Source organism: Rattus rattus, chromosome 14, assembly GCF_011064425.1.
Source record: "Rattus rattus isolate New Zealand chromosome 14, Rrattus_CSIRO_v1, whole genome shotgun sequence".
NCBI classification, from domain to species: domain Eukaryota; kingdom Metazoa; phylum Chordata; class Mammalia; order Rodentia; family Muridae; genus Rattus; species Rattus rattus.
In genome coordinates this window covers 27,942,183-27,959,879 of record NC_046167.1, presented here as the reverse complement: position 1 = coordinate 27,959,879, position 17,697 = coordinate 27,942,183, and the positions used below count along the sequence as shown (strand labels likewise).

Here is a 17,697-nt window from a genome sequence, read left to right as displayed (position 1 = left end):
GTTCAGACGGTTTCAAGCCTGTGAATATGAAGATCTTAGAAATCCCATGAGGCAGCTACTAGCCAAAACTGCTAGAGGGTTTTTTTGGGGAGGGGGTGGTGGTTTTGTTTTTAGTAGTGTTTTAGGATTTTTGTTTGTTTTGTCTGTTTAATCATGACTTTGATTCTTTTTCTTTTTACCTTTCTAAGTTATTTGGACCAACACCTCATAGAGCCTGAGCAAAAATGGATTTGCTGTTAATTTGAAACCATTACAATTCAAATGTTAAGTCTCTATGCATTTTCTCATAATAGGTGTTACGTTAGAGCCTTCTCAAACTGCCTGATTTTCTTGTTACTCTGAACTTGAGTGTATTTATTTTATTCTTTAAGATAACTGCAATTTATTAGTTTGTTTCGTTAAATGTTTTATATAAGCAGTCCAAAATTATATAAAGCCATCTGCACAAAACATTCTTAGGCATTAAAAATACATGGCATTTCTAAATACCAGCTGTTTTGATAACCCTTTTTAAGACACGGTGAGTGTTGGTATACAGGGCTTTTATTGGTCAGCTTGTTGAAAATAGTCATGTGAAACAGCATCCCTTCAGTCTTTCTGATGAAGCCCTAAGGACTAACATGCATAGGCTCCTGCTTAACACATCTTGGCAGCTTTGGAGTTGAGATTATCAATTTACCTTTATTGTTAACCTGTTTTCCTTCTTTGACCATTTCAAGTATTTTTTTAATATGAAATTTATTTTTATATATGCATTCGTGTTTTGCCTGCATGTTTTTCTATGTGAGGGGTCAGATCCTGGAGTTACAACAGTTATGAGCTGCCGTGTGGGCGCTCAGAATTGAACCCGAGTTGGGTCCTCTGGAAGAGTAACCAGTGTTCTTAAAGACTGTGCCATTTCTCCAGCCCCCATTTAAAGTCTTTGTTCTCGTTGATTTATTGTGTGTGCCAAGCTTTCATTTTAAAAATTTCATGAAACCAATTTGTATTTTTACTATTGCTATTTGTAAGCTCTGAGTTTCAAGTTAGTAATGTAAGGTGAATTTCTTTGTTTTGATTGGATTTTGAATGTTTTAAGTTCTTACAGCAGCTGTAACACAAGCTTCCCTGCAATCTATCATCCACAAGTTTCTTACTGCTGGACCATCTGCTTTCAACATCACCTCGCTGATTTCTCAAGCTGCCCAGCTTTCTACACAAGGTAGTCTTTCTTCCTCTTGGGTTACTTAAAAGATTGTCTTTCCCTTTTGTTTTGTTTTGAAATTAAGGGAAAGTTTGCTTTTAGTTAAGAAAATATTTGATATAATGGTTTTGTTGGACTTTCAATATGTGTGTATTCTCAGGTCTGTTTATTTCCTTCACTTTAGATTTTGGTGTTCATCTGATTATATGCATAATATATCATATATTTTAATCAAAATATAAATGTATTGATACATTTTACTTGAAGCAAAAAAGTCAAACTGTAGTATGCCCTCCGTCTTTCTGAAACATCACACACACTTGAGGTGGAAATTTGCTTTGTGTTGTTGGAAGTGACAGAGCAGAAGTAACTTAATCCTTTGAACTAAACACGTGCGAAAGGAGAGGTGCTGCAGTATAACGGTCTCTGTCGGAAAGTCCACAGACAAGGCAGACAGCATATTGAGGAATAGAAGTTTAATGGTAGGAATTCATAACTCTTGCCTCATGAGGCAAGGGGCTATAGACAATTCCTATGCTTATGCAGAGAATAAATATGAATTTTGGATGTTTAGAAGGCTGCTGTATGTGAATAAGTACAGGTTCCAGTGTGAGAAGAAGCTGTCCTGGAAGCTTTGATGTTCAGTAAGGACATCAGATTCTGTAGTTTCAACTGGGTATCTGCAGTGTGTGATGTGACATAGACACCTCACTGCATACATGACATTTTGGGGGTCATTTGAACTTAATTACATCATTCTATTGCAGCCCAGCCATCTAATCAGTCTCCAATGTCTCTAACGTCTGATGCTTCATCCCCAAGATCCTATGTGTCTCCAAGAATAAGCACACCTCAGACTAACACAGTCCCCATTAAACCTTTGATTAGTACTCCGCCTGTCTCATCACAGCCAAAGGTATGTCACCATTGTACTAATTGTGGAATCGACTAGTGTTTAGAAATGATAGCATTTTCAAGTGTATAGGCCTAGGAAGTGCCCCTTGAGAATGAGGTAGTGATGGAATGAATGGCAGATGGCTGATATTAGATGGGGCAGCAGAGGTGAGTTGCCAGCAGACTTGAATCTGAACTTCTTTTGTGTACTTCATGATTTATTCCTGATTGGTTTTGGGATTGGCGACATGCAATTTTTTTCTCCCATTATTTCATTTTAAAACCGAACCAACTTCTCTAATAAGAATATGACATTTAAAATTTTTTGCTAGTGAATTGCATGCTCTTTGTGCCTCTTAATAAAATTTTTATATTAATCTAGTTTTTGTAGTAGTAGGCATGAACGGCTATGCTTGGGTAAGGAAAACCTATAAATTTCTACTTAGTACACAGTTATGAAATATAATTGGAATATAACTAGATTTTACTAATGTTACATCAACTTATCACATATCTAACTAGTATTCACTCCGATCTCGCTCTTGTGTTTGTGTGTGTGGGTGTGTGTGTGTGGGTGTATGTTTTAATGGGTTTGTGTGTGTGTAGGCTGGTGAGTACATGTGTGGAGTCATCCTCAGTTGTTTGTCATCTTATTTATTGAGGCAGTGTCTCAGTTGATGCAAAAGTATGAGCAAAAGATTAATGCTAATCAGGTTAGCCAAATGTTCTGGGAGTCCTACCTTTTGAGTGCTGATTTTGTAAGTTGGCCGTTCTGCTAGACTGGCCTTTATGTAAGTTCTGGGGGACTCCATTCACTCTTAAGTTTTGTGGTGTAGCAACATCATCGAGTAATCTCCCCAACTTTTTTTTAAAATTAGTATGTGAAGGTTAGAGCTTGCCATATATTTGGGTTTGTGTTTTGTTGTTTTTAATGATAAAGGTAAGACATTTTCTGAGAGAAAAACTATCTTTTTCATGTAGTACATCTGAATATATGTGTCTGTGAGTGTGTGTGTGTCTGTGTGTGTGTGTGTGTGTGTGTGTGTGTATGTATATGTGTATTCAGATGTTTATCTACCATTTTCAGTCATGGGCCTTGTTTTATCTGTCTATAGTGTACCTTTTTTTTATGATAAATATAATGCACATACATTCTACATACTTGCACACATGTGTTGATATGTGCTGGAAACGAGTATCTGTGTGCCAGTAATATGTATTTTTATAGAATTCGTAAAAAAGAGTAGAAAACTGGTAGCATTGGAAATATGCTTTTATGGTTTTTACCATAAGGTGTTTTGTACAAAGAATGGCTTAAAATTCAATTTTGGGGCAGAAACATGGCTAAGTTGTTAAGACTTGTTACTGAAATGAGATGGGAGTTTGGATTCCAGATTTAATGTCTGTGAGTTATGGATGAGCAAAAGATTAGGTCCAGGGGATCTGATACTTAAATCACACATACATGGGCAAGCGTAAACACAGCAACTTTAATTTGACTTTTTAAAAACTGTTAATTTTATGAATATAAAGTAGATATGTAGATATATGTATAACTAAAAATGTTAGAGTCTCCAGTATTAATGTAATGAAATAAAATTTGAGAATTCCGTTCACCTCTGCAGAATGTTACTGGTATTAGAACTATTTTTTAATTAAATTTCTCATGTGATAAAAAAAACCTGTCTCTCCGGATTTTGACATTTTAGGTTAGTACTCCAGTAGTTAAGCCAGGACCAGTGTCACATTCGGCTACACAGCAGCCCGTGACTGTTGACAAGCAGCAGGGTCATGACCCTGTCTCTCCACGAAGTCTTCAGCGCTTAAGGTTAGTTGGTTGAGACTGTGTTATTATTTATTTTTAATATGGCATCCTATGCTGTTTGAGCAAGGTGTCCTCCATCTCAGAAGAATTTGACAGGCTCATGGATGGCTTTTCCTAAACAAGTCACACAGTTCACAAAGAAGTTTAAAGGCATCTTTAAGCTGTAACTAGATGGAAATAAACTGTGTGCTACTTGTATAGGAAAGGCATGTGGCATCGTGTTTGCCACAGTATTTGCTTTTTAGCCTACTCATAGAAATTTTGAGAGTATTGGTGAAATAAAAGAAAAAAAAATCCTCACCTCCAAAACCAATGTTACACATCCTTAAAGTCTTTAAATCTAACCTCATTCAGATCACTTTTCATATTGTTATAAATGATTGCACTGCGTTTGTACTTTTCTGTGCTCATTCTGAATGGTTTTTTGTGTATACTTGCTTTCTGGCCAAGTATTTCAGAATTTATACATTGAAATGAGAATTTCTTCATTCTAAATGATCCCTTTAGAAGTCAGCAATGTTGCCATTGCTCAGAACAGTTTTGGGAAATTCTTATTTTAAATAATGTTTAGAGGATGCAGTGTTACTTTAAATATATCTTCAGTGATGAAAATTCTTTCAGAAATTTAGTTTTGGGGGATAACTGAAATCTGTTCAGGGCCAAGTCTGGTGAAGCAGGTAGGAAAAAGCTTGTGTGGTTGAGATTTTGGTTTTTATCACCATATATCCCCAAGCCCCGTCCCAGAGTATTCAGATTTCAGGGAAGACAAGTAATTTGTTTGTCCCTTTTTTGGTCTCATTCTATCAATTGTCCACTCAGAGTTCTCCAGTGACATGCTTGTGTTTTTTGCCTGATGTTATTTCAGTAGTCTTGATTCAAGAGTAATTTTGATACCAAACAGACACATGCTGTTAATTAGATGTCTATAAAATAAAATACATGTGCCTTATATTTGTGACTATGAAAATTTGACCTTCACTTCACGTTCTGAGGTTAACTGTTCTGTTATTTGAAGTTTCAGTTTTAAATAAAAACTCCAGTGTTCCAAATGCTATTGAATTATACATGATATACTTTGGATCAGCAGTTCTATTTTATAGTGTTTTATATATATAATTGTAGTAAAAATTTGGATATTTTTTTCATGCCATGTAGAAGCCCATTATATATTCACGTGTTTGTCTTGCAGTAGCCAGAGAAGTCCATCACCTGGTCCAAATCATACTTGTAGTAGTAATGCATCAACTGCAGCTGTTGTACCACAGAACGCATCTGCTAGGCCTGCGTGCTCATTAACACCTACTCTAGCAGCACACTTCAATGATAATCTCATAAAACATGTTCAAGGGTGGCCTGCAGACCATGCAGAGAAACAGGTAATATCTCTATCTTGTCATTCCTCACCCCTCATTTCAGTTTTTTCTTATTTTCTTTTCTGTAATGTTACTGTGAAAGTTGTGTAAATATAAAGTTGGCTTGGAATTTAATGTCATAATCACTTTATCTGCTAGAGTGCTGGGATAGTGTGGACTTAAACAAGATCTGATTGAAACCACATAGTTTTAAGAACCCTGAAGGAAAAAACAAAACACTTTGCTTAAGAAGGTTATGTGCTTATACATGAAAAGTTTTATTTTGTACTTTTAGTGTAAGCCCTTATATTCTTTTTGTGTATATATATTCATATTTTATGTGAGCTTCAATTCCTTAACTGTAGGCATCAAGATTGCGTGAAGAAGCCCATAATATGGGAAGTGTTCATATGTCAGAAATATGTACTGAGTTAAAAAATTTGAGATCATTAGTTCGAGTATGTGAAATTCAAGCAACTTTGCGAGAGCAGAGGTAAGTTATTCAATGTGTGTGTGTGTGTGTGTGTGTGTGTATGTGTGTGTACATAATATAAATATGTATTATATAATAGAGGTTTTGGTTTTGAATGACCTTAGGAAGTCAGATTTGGCCAACAATTTGCGAAGGATCCTCCTGTCTCTGCCTCTCCCATACTGGAATCATAGGTATATACTGCATACCTGGCTTTTTAATATGTGTGCTGTGAATACAAAATCAGATTCTTAAGTTTCTGCTGTTAGTTTCTCTTTCCAGACCCATTTTTTTAGCCCCTGAAATTTGTTATCTTTTCAGAATTAACTATTGTGCTTTTTCCCCGCCCATATCTGCTGTAAGTACATTTTAAGATCCCCCATTAGATACCTATAACCGGTAAGTGGAAAACCACTAAATTAATGCCTTCAACATTAGCCACACAGGTGTTACCTGACTTTATAGCTTTTGCAGTTTTGGTTCCAACAGTAAAACTAGAATGATTCTTATTTACTTGCTAGTCAGTTTTCTAGAAAGAAAATTCTTTTTTAAAGCTTTCTCTCTCTCTCTCTCTCTCTCTCTCTCTTGTTGATGAACTTTATCTTTATTCCTGTAAGGAGGCACTTTGTGATTTGTCAATGTCCTGTTGCAAGTTTTAGGATCTGTGTGTGCACTGGAACTTGCAGCACCGCACCTGCGTTTAGGGTTTTATTTTGGAAAAGAATAGGCTCTTGAATGCAAGCATCTCAACACTGCAAAGGCCAAGCTGATACTCAAGAAAAGGACTGTATGAGGAGTAGGTGGGGGGTACCATGCACAGCTTGTTTATACTGTACAAGATGATGCTTTATACCCTGAGGAGGAGAGGCAGGACAAGAGGGACACGGAGGGACTCACCCATGCAGCAGAGAACACTGAAGTTTCAACTTGGGAATTGTTTATTTCCTGAGTGTTTCTTGTTTAAAAATAGCACAAAAGGTCTAGGTGATTTGATAACAGTTGCTTGGTTAGGTGCCTTTTTGATGTTTTTAACCCTAAAGAAGGGACAGCTTGTGAGTGAATGACTTCAGATTAGATAAGCGTGTGAACAGAAAGTTTATGAGAAGAACCACATGATTATCCACTTTAGGATGGTGAAGTTGATATGGTTTTGGATTAGTTATGGGAATCATGTAAGAGTCAAATTATGGTCTTGTAATCTAATCATACCATGTTCTACCAATATTTTTATAATTTAGTTGGCTTGTGGGGTACTACAGTGTCTTGGTTTCTCATTAACTCATACTCACTTTAGTGGGGTTTTTCTTGTTAATAACTCTATACTCATTGATTTATAACTCTGTGCTCCACTAAGATATGTTACTTTAAGAATGAGATGTTGCTGGTAGCTAATTAGAAATGCCCTTCTTTCTATTTATGTATTTATCTATCTATTTACACACACACGCTCACGTACACATACTTATAGATAGATAGATAGATAGATAGATAGATAGATAGATAGATAGATAGATAGATATAGCGTGATTAAATTGGCTCAGTAAAATTTTAGATTACTGCTTCTATCCTTAGATTGTTTGAAAATAAAGATGATGTAGTACTGTCTAGCCAAATGGGGTGTATCTGCAATCTTAGCTTTCCCTGTGCTTATGATGTTAGGTATATTTGAGACATGTGCTTTGGGAGCAAACTTACTAGTGACATTATAGCTTGTCATGATTTAGGGGAAATACTATTGTCTGCAATCCATAAATATACATCAGTTTGTGATTTATACAGTTAACTTGGAATCTTGTTTTTTTGTCTTTTTCTTTCTAGTTTTTTGTTAATCTAGCGATATTTACTACTTTTAAATATCAGCTGGGATTCTTTCATCGTAGGATTGCTTAGGAATTAGCTCTACCACTAAATCAGCATTGTGACCTAATAGACAGGCATTGGACTTTTTCAGTTGTTTAATGTGCCTTAAAACCATTTACCTGGAGGCTGGAGAGATGGCTTAGTGTTAAGAGTACTGGCTGCTCTTCCAGAGGTCCTGAGTTCAATTCCCAGAAAACACATGATGGCTCACAACCATCTGTAATGGAATCCCATGCCCGTTCTGGTGTGTCTGAAAAAAGGGAGAGTGTACTAAAATATATAAAAAAAAAATTGTAAAAAAAAAAAAAAAAAAAAAATTTTTTTCCTGGTCAGATATCAAGTCAGTATATAATTCATTGTTAATATAGGCAGTGAATACTGTAATCCACAGGAGAGAATAGAGTCTGTCAAATTTGTGACTAACTGTGGAATTGGTGTTTTATTTCTTAGGAGTGCATGCGTGTGTGTGAGAGGGAGAATTGATGTTCTACTTTCAAAATATAGATGGGAGAATGATTAAAGATTGACTCCAGGTCCTCACCTTACCCTGAGTTACACTTCCGGAACAGTTTTTTATTTTTAATTGTCATTTAATTGTATGTATTCTTGGGCTAAATTGTGACATACTCATTAAATGTCTCCCTGATGTCTAGCTTAGGATAATTTGTCACACTCAGTACAGTACCTCAGCTAGCAATTTTGAAATGATGATTTTATTTGGCATCAGCTTTACACACCTACATCTACAGTAATTACTTTGAAGTAATTTTGCCTTCTCTGTTTAATTCTAATCTTAACAATACTATAAGTGTTGTGTTTTATAGAGAAGACGAGAGAAGCAATATGTTTGGTGGTGTGTAGTCATGGATGGGGGAAGGGTGTGCCTCTGCAGGTCCGTGCTGAGGCATCCCTTCCCCATGAAGGATCATCTAAGGGATGGGAGTTACTCAGGGAGTGGGGAGGGGAGTAGAGACTGGCCATGAACACATGGAGATAGAGGAGGGAGGGGAATGGGGACAGAGCAAGAAAGCAAGGTGGGCGGGGCAAGCAGCACCTTTCATAGTGAGTCAGGTACAACTGTGGAGTGAAGCCTAGACAGAATTCCAACATTCCCCTGTTTTGGTTTAATTAAAAGAGGAAAAAAAATAGAGGCAGTGGTGGAGCAGGAATAGGGTCATGGTGATCTTCAGCTACTTCCCTGACTCTGGGGCAATGTCTCTGGGGAACCTAGGAACACGGGTATGGGGATGTCGCTCCAATCTCAAAAGAGACTTGACTGTTTCCTTGCTGTCCAGGGTTTGTGGAACCATCTCCTTAGGTATACATTTGAAGCGAGAAGCAAAAATAAATACATTTACCCCATACTTAACTCCCCACCTACCTTCTTTTTATTGTATATACTACACATAAATTTAAACTCATTCTGTATATTTGAAGTAAATTTTGAAAAATTGCTAGGAAATTAAGAAAATTTCTAGCTTTTTCACTGTTTTGATATATGTGCTCAATACTGTGAACAAGTTGTATTTATTATTCATTATAAAGACTCATTCAGTATTTACAAAGTTTTTTTGTAACAGAGATCTTAATATCTACTTTTATGTTTCAGGATACTCTTTTTGAGACAACAAATTAAGGAACTCGAAAAGCTAAAAAATCAGAATTCCTTCATGGTTTGAAGATGTGAATAATTGCACATGATCTCATAGAGGAACTGTAAATCTGTTGCCCAGTCATAACATTTTGAGCTGCATTTCAGTAGACCATGGACCGTTAAGCTGGGCAAATGAAATGACAAGGGGACGGGGTCTGTGAGAGTCAATTCAGGGGAAAGATACAAGATTGATTTGTAAAACCCTTGAAATGTAGATTTCTTGTAGATGTATCTTCACGTTGTAAATATGTTTTGTAGAGTGAAGCCATGGGAAGCCATGTGTAACAGAGCTTAGACATCTGAAACTAATCAATGCTGAGGTGGCTAAATACCTAGCCTTTTACATGGAAACCTGTCTGCAAAATTAGCTTTTTTTAAAAAAAGAAAAAATTTGGGGGGTTAATTTATCATTCAGAAATCTTGCATTTTCAAAAATCCAGTGCAAGCGCCAGGTGATCTGTGTGTGAGGATACGATTTTGAACCTTATGAGCAGTGTACAAATATCATGAGACAACTGATCAGCACTTGCACCTGATCAAGAGCAGTGCTGCTCCATTTGTTTTGCAAAGAAATGTTTTCATTTCCTGTATGTTCCATTCCCTCTGAAGTCCCTTGGCCTGATTTTATCCATTTTTTTAAAGGTGCCCTCTTTCCTTTCTTGGGGCACTGTTGCTGTGGCACTTTTCTATAACCTTCTCATTCCTGTGTACAGTAGCTGGAGTTGCAGTGATCGAGCATAACCCACGTTTGTATAAATTATTGAAATCCATTTTCACCCTGTAAGAATGGACTTAAAGTACTGCTGGGCAAGTGTGCTGGAAGTACATTGACTGCTCACATACAAGGAAGTGGCCCAATGAACATGGTTGTGGGAGGGGAAAGGAGAAACAAAGCTAGTCAGATGTGAATTGTATCTGTTGTAATAAACATGTTTAAACAAACACAGTTCGTTACTTTTTTTTCCTTCGGTCAGTACATATTAGAATTTGAACTACATGAGGTTCTTTATCAAAACTATTCTTGTTGAATATTTATATCTTATTACAAGTAATAATTCCTTATATGGAGGTTTTGTTTAAAGCACTAACAATAAATTGTGTAAAAGATACTCAATGAATGTGAAATTCAACAAGAATGAGGAGTCACTTCCCAAGTGGTGTCATTTGTTCAACTTGGTTTACTTGTCTTGCTATTCTGACACTTCATTTTGAAGGATGTCTGTGTTGTACCTAACTTTTCAAGTCTGGTGCTGACTGTTGTTCTTAGCATCACAAACAGTTGTGTCATTGAATTTCCTGCTGTTAACAGAAACAACAGGAAAGCTCAGCTTTGTATAGTGTTTCCTAAAGTATATTAAAATAAAAAAGAAACGATTGCTACTATAAAGCTACATGGGCTTTTTCTTTTACCCCCGTTTGCTTAAAAATTTTAGTCAATATGGCCTTAGCCTGACACTGCCAGGATTGCACCAAATCATAGGAGTTTTTTTTTTGTTTGTTTGTTTTTGTTTGTCTTATCAAAATTGTAACATCTGACTTAAGAATTGCCATTGTTGGGCAGATGTGTACTTCCAGATCTACAATCAAGGGATTTTTGTTTTATACCAGAATCAATATTAACTTTCTGAATGCCTGAAATTTAAATGTTACTTCTTTGCTTTGACTATATTTAATTATATTTAAGCTAAAGAAGCTAACATTAAAATTATCTCTAACTTTAATAAATCTGAAATGATAGTATGATGTTTGCTGATGAAGAGGAAGGGATAGCTTTATACAGTAAGCTGACTTCCATTTGTTACTTTCAAAAAAATTTTAAACATTAAGAAAAGACATGTCCTTAGTTATGATGAAATGTCTAAACCGGTGCAGTTATTACCGTTTGCTGAACTGTGCTCATGTATGTTAATGGTGTCTTGGAGAGCCTGTACAGTGTCTGTCTGGGCAAAGGACTACAGGTTTGTAGTTTAAGAGGGGACCATTTCCTAGTCAGGTGCAGCTGACTTGTGAGTTGCATAAGTCAATCCTGTCAGTCCTCCATCTATGTCACTATCCCTCTTTGTTTTAATGACTACAGCCCTATATGGATTAGTTAATATTTTAGAAAAAAAATGTTTAATTTGAAATTTCTTGAAGTATTTTGTAGTATTTGATCCAATTGCATTTTTGTAGTAAAACTTTAAACATTGCCCTTTATCTACATATGGTGTTTGGCTCTTAGCCTCTGGAAGTGACTAAGGCATATGTATCTGTTAGAGCATGGTCAGTAACCTAAGGATTATCCTTAGGTGCCATGAATTTGAACATGTAACCGGGTTTAAGGAATTTGAAAATTAGAAATTCTGCATAGCTCTAGAAAACCTCCCTCCTGCCTATTTAAAAAGTGAATATTTACTGCTCTTCACCACATGGGGTTGTGATAAATCTGATAGAAAAACTTCCCCAAAGAACCAGCAGGTCTCCTTATTTTTCTTGTTCTATTTAGTCTTAAGTTAGTTTTAAAACTTGGGACTGTAAATGTTTTTTAAGAAATACAGAGTACTCTATAATTTTGCTCCCTAAAATAGATGGCATTATGTTTATTTCATGCTTGTAAAATAATCTTATGGAGGAAGTGCTGAAAACAAGCAAATGAGATTGCTTTTCCTATTTAATATTCTGTGTATAAGTACCTTAGCTCTAAGGGAATTCTTCAAAGAGCAACATGCAGGAAAGACCATTTACTCCCCTACCAGAGCCTTGAAGTTCCTGCTTCAAGCTACTGTGTTTAGGTGCTGAGTTTAAATATCCAGAATTCTTTTCAATACCTGTAAATACTGCTTTTATTCTTGTATTTGTACAGAAGTGTGCGAAATGATACAAAAAAGTAATAAAAATGTTTTGACTTTATGGTGCAGTTATTTCAGAACTGTGAAAACAGAATTCAGGACAAAATTGTGTATTTCTGAAGGAAATTTAAAATACTTGTTCTAGATAGCTAGTAAAGTATTAGTAATTGTGTTTAAATGTTCTTCCACAGTCTGAGTATTTCTGGAACTATAGGCATGCAGCCCCAGTTCAGTGCCCTATCTATCTATCTATCTATCTATCTATCTATCTATCTATCTATCTATCTATCTATCTATCTATCTGAATCCGGACTTGATTTCCCTCTCTTCCCCTCCCCCCAATGGGCTTGATCAGAAGCCCTTTGTTTAGAGGCCACGTTGTCCTTCACTGTCTGTCCTAAATCCTTGAGCTTTGGGGTATGCCGCATCCAGATTGCCTAGATGCTTCTGGGTCTGAGTTCCTGACACAGACCTGTAGATAACTGCCATCATGAGGCGAGTACCTATAAAAATTCTCTAGAACAGGTTCCCTGTAGTTACTCAAGCCCAAGTTTTTGCTCCTTGCCATGTGTAGACCTACCCCATCAGCTTTACCTTTTAAGATGCATTCAAAGCCACTCGCCGCTGACGATAGCAGCCCACTCTGCTGTCATCAGTTAAAATCCTGACCTTCCTGCTGCTGCTTTAGGTTCTCATAGGTTGTTGCCTCTCTTTCTATACATACATTGCCCGTTTGGGAAGTAAATGACACCCTGCGTGTTTAGAGGATTTGCCAGATCTGTATGTCCAGTTCGCCACTCAAAAAAAAAAAAAAAAAAAAAACAGCACCCTATATATACATTTTTGTCTATAGTACATAACCCCTTTATGCTGAGTGAATTATAGCTGTCAGAGGCTTTAGGGCAGAACTAGAATTTAGAATTTGCAAAAGTTATTGATTTCGTTTGGAGTAGTGGTAAAGCAAGAAAGGAACAACAAAGAGATGAGGTGGTTTGATAATAGTTGAGTCTAATAAAATTAACCAGATAGTAAACTCCCAATTGACCTTAATGATTAGCATGGTAAGATTTATTTGGGGGCAGGAAGAATCAACCGAGCCTATGAACATACTGTTAGAGTGTTAGTAAGTTAGCCAATGAGAATTAGGACACTGCTACTCCTGGGACCACCCTTGGGGCATGAACCAGTAAGTCTTGGGCCACCTTGGGTAGAATGGTGTGAGGCGCACGGGAGTAGGTGGTGCCTCTGGGTTTTCCAAGATAATGAACTTATGCTTTTGGTTCAGGTGATTTCCTATTCACCCAACTAGTTTCTTCTGACATTTAGGATAAGAACAATATACAGTTTCAAACAGTTATCTTTAATTTTTTTTTCAGATCAATAGTTATCTATCCCCTACAGTCCTCCCCCCAGCAGTTCTTCATTCTATTCCTCCTCCCCCAAGTACATGGCCAAGCCCAAGAGGTGTATCAATGTTTTGGAAAACAAAATTCACGGTTAGAGAAAATAGCACCATGGACAAGTTCAAACCAAGTTTCACCTTTGTTCTTGGCCATTTTATATTTAGGTCACACAGAAAATGGGCCAGAGAACACATACTGTCAATGCTGTGTCGGGCAGAATTTCTGTGGATAAGTTCCATAAGTGGGTTTCCAAAGGTCCTACCTAAAATAATGAATTGATGATGAAACCGAAGATAGCCTCCGGTTTTAAAGTGGCAGAACATTGTTCTACACAATAAGAAGCACCCAGCCCTTGATCCAAGAAGTGATGGCCATAGCGAAAGGAACAGGAGTGTAAGCAAGCACATTTCCTAATCACACTCAGGCAGTCCGGGCTAAGTAGGGAAAATGTTAGGAAGTTGAGTCTGTGGGGTAGGTAGTATATGGGATACAAGTCACTACTTAACCAGGGAGCCTGCTGAAGCTGACAGAATTCTGTCCTCACCTTCCCTCCTCAGTGCCTGCGTTGGCGGATCTTAAGTGGAAGCACTGGGCCATTTCCTGCAACAGCAGAAGGGGAGAGAATTGTTTTAAAGTGTGTTTTTGTGTATACGAGGATTTTATAACCTCATTATACATGTTACACCTGATTAATCATCTACTTCCCATTTTTTTTCCTTACCCCAGGTAGTGAGTGTCCCCTTCAAGTGTTTATACGTTTCACTACTTCCCCTTCCCCCATATATGTGTTCTCCCTCTTCTCGTATTACTTTCTTTTAAAGTTTGCTTGTGAGCCTCGTCTTTAATACCAAGCCTTCTTGCCATTCCTAACTTCTAATTTGTGTTAACTAGTTGCATATGGGTGTACATGTCATGCTTGCATGTGGAGGACACCACTGTGGTGTCAGTTCTTCCCTACCTTTATGTGACCCCCAGGATTTGGACTCATGTCATCAGGCTTGTGCCTCAAACACCTTTACCCTTGGGGTCATATCCTTTCACCCTCTACTTTTTAGGTCAAATAATAAGCTGCTGTTGAACAGTGACCTCTACCAGAACAGAGGAGAAGCACATGTCTAATTTGAATGTTTATTCTTCTAAACATTTAGTTCTAGTTCAATTCAGTGTCGTTATTTTTATACCATCCTGTTTTGTTATATTTATTTACATGTGTTCATCTGTACGTGGAGGTCAGAGGACAAGCAAGGGGAGTATGCCTTCTCCTAGCAGTCCAGCATGGCCAGCCTTGGCAGCCAGTACCTTCGCTTGCTGTGCCACCTTGATGCCTGCCTTCTCACCTTCTTTTCTGTTGTGGACAGTTTCTTAGTTGTATGCAATATGTTGTAATCATACTCCTACCCCTATTGCCTTCTCTAATCTTCCCTCCACACCTATTAACTCCTGTAGAGAGACTACCTTGTGTATTTTACGGTTGCCTCACCTGTCAATTAAAAAGCCTACACTGTGACTTGGGCAGGAAATAGAAGGTGGGACATCGGGGAGGCAGAAAGGATTCTGGGATAGAGTCAGATGCTGAAAGATCAACCAGGAAAGATGTTATGAGATGAGTGCACAGTACCTGAGTACAGGTAACCAGCAGTGTGGCAGAATATAGGTGAGAATAAATGGGATAGTTTAAGTTTTATCTAGTCAGAGAAAAGCCTAGATGTATGGCCAAAGTATTTGTAAATATATTTCTGAGGACATGGGGCTGAGAAGAAGAACCATGATCTAACTTAAAGATTGCACCCAATTTAAGGCAATTAAAATCTAAGTTTACAACATGACGCCTAGCTTAAAGGTGGGGAAAAGTCAGGCTAGCACGAAAAGATACCTGGTCTATTTAAAGAAGATCAAAATCAGAGCAAAGCCAAAGTTTCCCAGGAAAACACAAGAGGAATGGCTGGGATGAGGTTTCCGAAGCAAGGAGCAGGAACCTTCAGAGAGATAGTACAGAAGTCTTTTAAAGGAAGCCCCTACTAAGCTTAAAATCAGAACACAGAGGTTTGGGCTCTTCTCAAGGGCAGAGCACAGCAGCAGCCAAAGGGGAAGAATTAGCTCCAGGTTACACACAGGATGTTGGTGCAAGGGTGGATGGCAAAACTGGTGGAGACTTCCCAGAGGCCACAACTGGGCTATAAGCCACTTCAGGTTCTCCTAAGCTTGGCACAGCACCCTGTTCTGTCCTATGGGAATTAATGCTCTGCACTCTTGGAGAGCAGGGGGCGGGGAGGGGGGGCAGGCACAGCACAGCATGAGTTCAAACAGCAGACACAGGAGACAGAGGCAGATATTTGTGAATTCTACACCAACCTGGTCTACACAATAAAGCCAGAGGAGACTCCCTGCTGATCAATACAGCAGTAAATACTGCAAAGGACAGTCTAAAATTCAAAATGATTCATTTTTTTCCTTAAAGGTGCTATGTAGGTTTTTGCTTAATAATAATTAGAAGTGTCCTTAGTAATTTAAATATAAATACACATCAATCTTAAATTTATATAAAGAAAAAGGCAATATAGATAAATTTATTTGCAAAAGTTTATTCACATAAGTATGTCTATAATTTCAAATTGAAAGATAATGCTTTTTCTTTTGCCGAAAAGCATTTTTCCCTAGGAAAGGTATATTCTGCTATTCAATGTAAGAACCCTGAGTTACGGTTGAGGCAGGTAAGGAATCCAGAAACCACTGGGCAAGGGAAACGTAAAAGAATAATACTGTTAAGCTTATTAACTGTATTGTACATTAATTATCAGTTTGGCAATATAAAAAAAACGGGTTTGTTAGAGGGGTTAAATCAAATAAAAATGGATTTTGTTAGAGGAGATAAATATCATAGAGAATATTATATTGTTTTAAGTTTAACAAGACAAAGGATTAATGCTGGTTGAAGTCTAAATGTGATATATGCCATCATAGCATCCAATAGGATACACTGACGGACAATGGTCTAATGAAAAATGACATAGACTGGGGACTTGCTACCCCCAATAAGGTAGGGGGTAGCAATGCTTTCTAAGCAATGAGGCTCTTTAATTATGGGCTCCCATGGGAAAACTGGTTACAGCTTACCCTAGCGCATGACACATAGATCTAAGGCAAAAACCTCTAAGCAGATGAAATTTTACTTGGGAATATGCTTATACACTAAAATGGAGGGGAATTTGAATAAAGTTGATAATAGGAAAGGATATTAATAAGAGAGAAAAAGCTAAAATAAATAAATCCATGGGGTTGGGGATTTAGCTCAGTGGTAGAGCAATTGCCTAGCAACCGCAAGGCCCTGGGTTCGGTCCCCAGCTCCGAAAAAAAGAAAAAAAAAATCCACATACATAATAATCTCCAAGAAAGGAGAAAGAAATAAAAATTGATATGCTTTCAAGGATACACAGATACTAAATAAATATATCCATATTTTTGATCTCAATACTTGGTAGTAAAAGTCAGGGACATATAGATTCCTTGTGAGTTCAAGGCCAACCTAATCTATGACACAAATCCAAGTTAGGCCATGCTACACAGAAAATTTATATCAATAAATAATACAGTAGTTTTGAATTATCAAAATAAAGATGCTTATATGTTCAATGGTTAGGATGGTATTGCACATCCTCTTTGAGAGAGGTCAAAATGGATCAGACCTGAGTAGAAAAGGATCTTCGAGATTAAATCAGTCTGTACTTCCAATAATTTCAAACTGCTGGACAAAGAACATGCTATGTTGGAAGAGAGGGAGATGCTCTACGTTTGTGGTAATAGAAGAGAAGAAAAGATTTTGGATTCCTTTCAAAATAATAAGGATCATATTTGATAGAGGAAGACCCTCTGCAGAAAGAAAGGGAAAAATGAAAAGGACCAAATGGAACAGAAAGATATAATGCTTTACTTTACTGAAACAACTCTGAAACGGACTGGGACATATATATGTCTCCAGCCAGAACTTCAGCTTACATAACCAGTAAGTCTTGTTGGCTACAGAATTTACATAACTTAATTCAAATGCAGTGAATGAAAATTTATAGTGCAGTTTGATTATATGATCAAACTAACTTCTGAAGAAAAACAGTTGTCTTTCACCTGCTAAAACATAGAGCAAAAAAAAATCATCCTTAATTAATCTGTGCACCCTGCACATTCCATACAAATATCTTTATAGAATTATAATTGCTTGTAAAATTTGTATG

At 37.2% G+C, this 17,697-nt stretch overlaps 1 protein-coding gene across 9 annotated transcripts in view; it reads left to right on the top strand.

Annotated features, from left to right (window-relative positions):
• Wac (WW domain containing adaptor with coiled-coil) overlaps positions 1-12,126 on the top strand; it is a 60,705-nt gene extending 48,579 nt beyond the window's left edge. For all 9 annotated transcript variants that reach the window (XM_032884938.1, XM_032884933.1, XM_032884941.1 and 6 more), the window contains 6 exons: positions 1,079-1,201; positions 1,951-2,099; positions 3,787-3,905; positions 5,092-5,278; positions 5,620-5,747; positions 9,196-12,126. In XM_032884938.1, the coding sequence (XP_032740829.1) occupies positions 1,079-1,201; positions 1,951-2,099; positions 3,787-3,905; positions 5,092-5,278; positions 5,620-5,747; positions 9,196-9,265 (776 nt within the window). In that variant the 3' untranslated portion in view covers positions 9,266-12,126. The remainder of the gene's footprint in view (positions 1-1,078; positions 1,202-1,950; positions 2,100-3,786; positions 3,906-5,091; positions 5,279-5,619; positions 5,748-9,195) is intronic.
• The last annotated feature ends 5,571 nt before the right edge of the window (positions 12,127-17,697 follow it).